Genomic DNA, 7,500 nt, shown 5'->3' with positions numbered 1-7,500 from the left:
AAAAAGAGAGAATAATCAGGGAAAACTTTTGAATAATGGCAGAGAAAGACGAAGCAAGAATACTTAATTTTCTCCACCGAGGAAAGTTAGGAAGAGTTAAAGGTGTGATACCGATGATGATGATGATGATGATGATGATGATGATGATGATGGTAAGTCTTCCGTGAATGAAGCAAAATGTGATGAAAAACAAAAAATGGAGAGGGAGAATGATGGAAAGGAGAAGGAAGATGTGAAAGAGGGTGATGATGTGTGTTAGGTGGAAGTGAGAGGTTCAGCTAGTAGTAGTAGTAGTAGTAGTATTAATAGTAAGAGTGGTAGCAGTAATAGTAGTAGTAGTAGTAGTAGCAACAGTAGTAGTAATAGTAGTAGAGTAGTAGTAGTAGTAGTAGTAGTAGTAGTAGTAGTAGTAGTAGTAGTAGTAGTGGTGTTAGTAGTGGTAGTAATAGTAGTAGTAGTGGTAGTATTAGCATTATTAGAAAAAGAAGAAGTAGTAGTAGTAGTAGTAGTAGTAGCAGCAGCAGCAGCAGCAGGACTCTTCTTCTACTAATACTACTACTACTACTACTACTACTAATAATAATAATAATACTGCTACTGCGTAACTCACCATCATTGACGACAACCAGTAATCAGCAGTAGAAATAGTGGTAATAGTGATAGCAGCAGCAGCAGCTTCTACTACTGCAACCACCATCACCACAACCAGCGGAACTTACCTGCCATCACCAACGACAACCACTAACTAGAGACACAGCCACCTGCTTACGACTGCCTGACTGATTGAGACTGTGACTGACTGAGTGCTGGCTACTATCTGTGGGAGTTATCTGATAAATGTTCTAACCGCATGAAGTCACCAGGCATCCTTCCCTTACATCACCACTTCAGAACACAACCTCCCTTTACTCTGCTCTTTGCAATTCTTTTCTTTTCAATCATCCCTGTTTTCTTTTCATATAATTCGTACTACATACTTTTTTTTTCCCTTTTCGCTTTACCCACCTCTGATCTCCCTCACCCACCTATCTTCCCTTTTTACCATATACCATACACCACCTGCCTTTACCGTGCTATTTCCAACTCTTCTTTTCACTCACCTATGTTTTCTTTCCATATATACTCGTACATATATTTCCTTTCCTTTTTTTTCCTCTAGTCACGTCTGATATCCCTCTCAGACACTTACCTTTCCTTCACTTCTATACTCGAAGCCTCTAATTCCACTCTATACACATTCATCAGATCCCTTTTACCTCCTCCCATCACCCACAAATCCTCCCACTCCTTGCCTATTACTACTACGTCCCTCTCTTGATGTTTCTCTTCCCTATTCAAAACGCACCATTATTTTTCCTTCTTCCTTCTACTCCCCTTATCTTTCCCTTCACTCCTGTTGTTATGAGGCAACGTGTTTCGATGCATGAGGCAACAGGAATGCATGTCTTTGTTCTCTATCGCCTCTGACTCAGCGTTCTCCCTCATCCTGAACTCAGCACTTCTACCTGCCTGTCACACACACACACACACACACACACACACACACACACACACACACACACACACACACACACACACACACACACACATTACCTAGTCTTATGCTCCTCCCCCTTACAAACAATGTGATAAAAAGGACAATCGTGTGTAGTGTTTGTAGTTTTTCTTACGTTCTTGGAAGCGGGAGGGTGAATGGGCTTAGAATGGCAACTCACAGCCAGGGTCTAGTGTTTGTGTAGAATTGAGATAAACCCTTCAGTACATACCACGATGCGTTTTCATATTTATTCTGCTTACCATTTAGCGATTTTATGCAGCTTCAGAAACTCATGTGGGGATTAAAATGGTGAGGATTCTGGCCATTAATCTTCCAACCTCCATAGACCCTTCCTAATATAAATAAAACCGTCTAATCATATCCAAAACTCATGGTAAAGATGCGTCCCAGTCTAAATTAAGGGATTATGTGAAAAAATGGCAGTCGTGTATAGTGTTTGCAGTTTTTTTACTCTCTTAGAAGCGGGAGGGAGAATGGGATTAGACTGGCAACTCACAGCAAGCGTATAGTCCAGGGTTTGTTTAGAATTGAGATTAACTTTTAGTGGTTACTCTCGCCGGAAGCTCAACCTGGAATCGTGTCCGCTAATCATCTGGCTGGCCACCTCAAGCGATTTCCGGCCACATGCGGGTCCCTGCCCAAGACATTTCCTTCCCCCCGTCACCCCACACCTCCTTCCGCTAAGCCCCTTCTCTTCCCCCATCACGCCTTCCTTTGTATTCTATCGCCTCCTTTCTCTATCGCTTGTTCTTTTCACCCTATTTCCTTTCATTTACTCATTTTTTGTTGTTGTCTTGTCGCCTTTCCATGCTTAGTTTTATTTCTTCCTTTCCTTGTTTTTTTTTATCTTTTTTTCTTTTTCACCGTGTCTTCTTTTCCTTATTTCTGTTTTTCTTTCCTCTTTTGTTTTTTTTCCTTGTTCTTTGTCTAGTTTCCTTTTCCTTTATATCTTTATTTATCTCTCACTTTCTATTCCATCCTTTCCTTCTTTTTTTCACGTACTGTTTCCTTTCCAACCTTCCCTTCCATTATTTCTTTCTCTTCCTCTATAGTCTTATATTGCTTCCCTATCTCCAGTTTCTTTCCATCCACCTTTTCCTCCATTCGTTCTTCTGTCAGTTTCATTCGTGTATCGTCTGCTTTCCCCTTCCTCCCTCTTTCTATTATCTTATTATGAAATTGTTATCTCTCCTCCCTCCTGTTTTGCTTTGTTCCTTCCTTTTCTTTTTCTTTCCTTCCATTCCTTCCATTCCCTCCTATGACTTACATATCCTATTTCTCTCTCTTTCGCTTGTTCTTTTGCTCCCCTCACCTATCTACCTCTTCTCTTATAAACTACACCCCTCTCATATTCTCCCCTTTCACACTCTCCTGGCCTTCTCCCCTCCCTCTCTCACCGCAAATACCACAGACTTTCCCCCTCTCACTCCCCTCTTCTGTCTCCTCTCCCGTCTCCCTTTCCCTCCCACACACCACAGCCTCCTGATAACAAGGTGTTTATCTATCTGGAAACACTCACCTCCTCTCGCGTGATCCTGACGCAGTGGTGATGACGTTAGTTGTGGTGAGTGGTCGGCGTGACGCAACTCTCTCTCTCTCTCTCTCTCTCTCTCTCTCTCTCTCTCTCTCTCTCTCTCTCTCTCTCTCTCGTCTTATCTGCTTTGTTTTTAGCGTGTTTTGTGTGTGTGTGTGTTTACCAAGTTCAACAATAGTGGACTTTGGTTTGTCTTTGTTTGTTTGTTTGTAAAGTATGTTTGTTGGTTCCCTTGTTGTTTGTCAATGGTGTGTGTTTGGTTTGTTGTTGTTGTTGTTGTTGTTGTCATCGTTGTTTTCTTGTATTCACGTCATGAGCTTGTTCTCTTTTTTTAGTCTTTCTCATTTTCCTTTTAATGCAAATTTTGTCGTAAAACACACACACACACACACACACACACACACACACACACACACACACACACACACACACATTCCCACTTTTTATACATATTTTCTTACGGGTAAAAATGTAATGTACGTGGGAAGCAAGGAAGTGACCAAACAACATTATTTATAGTCAGAAGTAGCGGAGGGAGAGAGAGAGAGAGAGAGAGAGAAGGAAGATTTTATATAATTATGGAGGAAGAAGAAGAAGAAGAGGGAAAGGAGGAAGGGATGGGAACAATTTTAGATCCTCAGAGCAAGTAGGGTGAGGGGAGATGAGGGAAGAGGACGGAAAGGAATATGATATGATAGGAAGAGGAGGAGGAGGAGGAGGAGGAAGGGGAAAGAGGGGAGTAGGGAGGGTAGTTTTAGGACTCAAGAGTACTTATTGGGGACGAAAAAGATTGAGGAAAGTAGAGGACGAAGAAGAAGGGGGAAAAAGAAAGAGGGAGTGAGAGGAATTTTGAGAGTAAGAGAGAATGAGGAGGAGATACGATTGAAAGGAGAGAGGAAAATAGTTTAGAATAGAGCCAAGAGAGAGAGAGAGAGAGAGAGAGAGAGAAAAAGGTGATTTACTTGTTTGTTTACTTACTGACTGTGGGAAACTGATAGGGAAATTATGTTTATATTCTCTCTCAGTTCCTGGAGTGGCAGCCTCTTGAAAGCTAACAGCATAGATATTGCCTACAAGTAAGACACCACGCCACAGAACACGCGTGGGACAAAATAGGTAAAAAGAATCACTATTGGGAGACATTCCGTTTTATAACCCATACACTAATACAGATAACGAGACTGACATCCACCACCACTGCTATCAAAAGGCTCTGGTTTGATGTTATGTAGTTTTTTAAAGGTGTTTTGTGGCTATAGTATCAGTATAAGTTTCTACATTATTTACAGGAGAAACACTCTTGAAAAACCCACTGGTCATCTCTATGGTCTTGAAAAATTGTGGTCTAGTTGAACTTATAAGGTGTTTAAGGTTATAGTGTCAGATTAACAGGAATTTTTTTATTATTTACAAGAGAAACGCTTGAAAAACCAGCTGGTCATCTCTATAGTCTTGAAAAATTGTGGCCTAGTTGAAGTTACAAGGTTTCTGAAGTTGTTACGATGGTTTATAATGTAAGATCAACAAGTTTTTTTTTTTTTTATTATTTACAGGATAAACACTGAGAATCCCACTGATCATATCTATGGTCTTGGAAAACAGTGGCCTAGTTGAAGTTACATAGGTTTTTAAGGTTGTTTCTACGGTTATAGTGTCAGATTAACAAGATTTTTACATTATTTACAGGAGAAACACTCTTGAGGATCCGACTTATCATCTCTATAGCACTGGAAAATAGTTATAGTATCACAGATTTGTTAAGGATGTTTTTTACGGCTATGATGTCAGATTAACAAGATTTCTACTTTATTTATAGGAGAAAAACTCTTGAAAATCCTGCTAATTCTCTGTAGCCTTGGAAAACAGTCATGGTGAGAGATGAGACCGTTTCAGAATACAGATTTTAATTAAAGTTATAAGAAAGTATAAATATTTCTCTTACAACAACCCACAAGTCGTTTTTTTTTTTTTATCAATTTATCTATTTTATCATTCATTTATTTACTAATAGTCTTTGTCGAGCTGTTGACACAAAATTAAGTTCACTGGTTAGTCCTTGTATCCATTCCTGCTTGGTTTACACACGTGACTCTCTCTCTCTCTCTCTCTCTCTCTCTCTCTCTCTCTCTCTCTCTCTCTCTGTCCATTTCGTGACATCACTTCTTGGGGTAACTATACGTAAATTTACAGTGGCGCTGATCTTCTCTCCCCATTGTCGCTTCTTATCTGTGGTTCGTGCGTAACAGTGGGTGTGTATTTTTATTTTATTTATTTTATTCATTATCAATTTTCGTTTGTGATTCTAAGCTCTCGTATCTTTTCCTTCATCGTGCGTTAATCATCTGCATTTGTTTGTTTTGTTTTTATTCGTGACTTAATTGTTATCGTCCATTACTCTCTCTCTCTCTCTCTCTCTCTCTCTCTCTCTCTCTCTCTCTCTCTCTCTCTCTCTCTTGTTTTTGTTTTTACAGTTACCTCATTTTCCTGAATTAATATCCACATTTTAGGATCAGTTCGACATACAACAAAGGTCACTTCTCATAAGAAAAACCTTCATCTGAAATGTGGCTTTTATTATTATTATCATTTCTTTTTCACGAGTCTTTTTTTCATGAAGCTTTTTTTTACGAAGCTTTTTTTTTTCATGAAGTTTTTTTACAAAGCTTTTTTTTCATGAAGCTTTTTTTCATGATTTTTTTTCATGAAACTTTTTTAATGAAGCTTTTTTTTACGGAGTTTTTTTTCATGAAGCTTCTTTTTCACGATTTTTTTCATGAAGCTTATTTTTCGTGAAGCTTTTTCCCACGAAGCTTTTTTTATGAAGTTTTTTTTCATGAAGCTTTTTTCATGAAGCTTTTTTTCCACGAAGCTTACGTGCACCTTCAGTACCAGGACGCGCTTTCCTATTCATTCTGGTTACTAATTGGTGATTTTATACAGCTTCAAGAAACTCATGTGGAGGATTAAAATAGTGAAGACTATGGCCATTAACTTTATGATCTCCATAGACCCCCCCCTAATGTCAATAAAATCGTCTAATCACACCCAAGACTCAAGGTAGAAAATGCGTCTTAACAACACAATGATATACAACGTAATATCAAATACCACGAATAATCAAACAAAGCTCCGAGTAAGTTACGTTGTTTACTTAGTCAGATAAGGAATAATGGTGTTGTGGGAGGAGGGAGGGAGATAAATAGAAATAGAAAGGCTGGCGTCTGTTTTCAGAAGCAGGAATGAAGGGAAAAGGTGCGTAATGTTAGGGAAGGAAAGAGGAAAGGCATAGAAGAGAGGGAGAAGGAACGTAGAAATGTTCATTCACGTGTTGTAATGAGTGGGTGTCCCCTGAGAGAGAGAGAGAGAGAGAGAGAGAGAGAGAGAGATACATTTATTGGCCTTCGTAATATACATATCATAAAAAGAATATGTATACCAAATCTATCTAAGGTAGTATAGTCGTTAGTGGTGGCTGACTCATGCTGTGTTTGGTCCATGCATCACAAGACCATATAAGTAACAAATAATAATAATAATCACGGTAACAAGTAATAATAATGATAATAATAATAAAAATAGTAATAGTAATGATAATAATAATGAGAGAGAGAGAGAGAGAGAGAGAGAGAGAGAGAGAGAGATTTCCCTAGGCGTGTCCTCTATTCTGCTCTCATAAAGTGTGTGTGTGTGTGTGTGTGTGTCTGCATTGCCACCACTGCAGTACCTCCCATCTCCACCATACCACCACCATCACCATAATAAGCATTGCGGTGTGCTGGCGGTCTAATTATTCCCTGATTACTTTACGGCCAGGCCAGGAAGGAAGGGAAGCACTGTTGCCTACAAATTAAGCTCCATCTATTGGCCAAACACGTGGTTAGAATTAGGTACATTTAAAACTGTTTCATTTTCGAATATAGTTTCATGCAGTGGTTGTGTTCTGGTTTAAGAGATGTAGAGATGTAAGGGTTGTTTTGTGCCTTTTGTTGATTTGTGAGTTTGTGAGGGAAAGATGGGCATGATAAGAATTAGTTTTCAAATTATATAAAGAGGTTGTTTTGCTATTGTATTGTTATAGAAGTATCAGTTAGCTTATCTTTTGTGTTTATTTTGGGTCAGCGCTGTATGTGGGTGGCTTTGGTGTGTGTGTGTGTGTGTGTGTGTGTGTGTGTGTGTGTGTGTGTGTGTGTGTGTGTGTGCAACTGTTCAGCGTGTCACATAATACCACAAATACCAAAGCCACCCTTAAAAAACCACCACAATTTTCTTCCGAAACGCTCGTTTTCTGTCCGGTGGTGCCATCTTGCGGGCATGAGAGAAGCTATCCTCCCATGGGCCGTGACGTCACTTCAGTTGGATGAGAGGCAGTGAGAGGGGAGGACGCTGCGGCGGGTTATGCGCTGAAACC

At 39.6% G+C, this 7,500-nt stretch overlaps 2 protein-coding genes across 7 annotated transcripts in view; one reads left to right on the top strand and one right to left on the bottom strand.

Moving 5' to 3' along the window:
• Positions 1-842, bottom strand: part of LOC123506235 (sulfated surface glycoprotein 185-like) — a 7,804-nt gene extending 6,962 nt beyond the window's left edge. Inside the window, exon 1 of the mRNA XM_045258161.1 lies at positions 720-842. Coding sequence (XP_045114096.1) covers positions 720-726 — 7 coding nt within the window. The 5' untranslated portion in view covers positions 727-842. The remainder of the gene's footprint in view (positions 1-719) is intronic.
• A 6,592-nt stretch (positions 843-7,434) lies between these two features.
• The window catches only part of LOC123506041 (beta-arrestin-1-like), a 94,384-nt gene continuing 94,318 nt past the window's right edge, over positions 7,435-7,500 (top strand). For 3 of the 6 annotated variants that reach the window (XM_045257881.1, XM_045257875.1, XM_045257876.1), the window contains exon 1: positions 7,436-7,500. This exon is cut by the window's right edge and continues 100 nt beyond it. The gene's annotated coding sequence lies outside the window, so the exon portion shown is untranslated. The other 3 variants (XM_045257879.1, XM_045257880.1, XM_045257878.1) reach the window with 2 other exon arrangements.

Source organism: Portunus trituberculatus, chromosome 19, assembly GCF_017591435.1.
Source record: "Portunus trituberculatus isolate SZX2019 chromosome 19, ASM1759143v1, whole genome shotgun sequence".
In the NCBI taxonomy this organism is placed as follows: domain Eukaryota; kingdom Metazoa; phylum Arthropoda; class Malacostraca; order Decapoda; family Portunidae; genus Portunus; species Portunus trituberculatus.
Note: the sequence above shows the minus strand (reverse complement) of the source record. Positions and strands in the feature narration are given on the sequence as shown.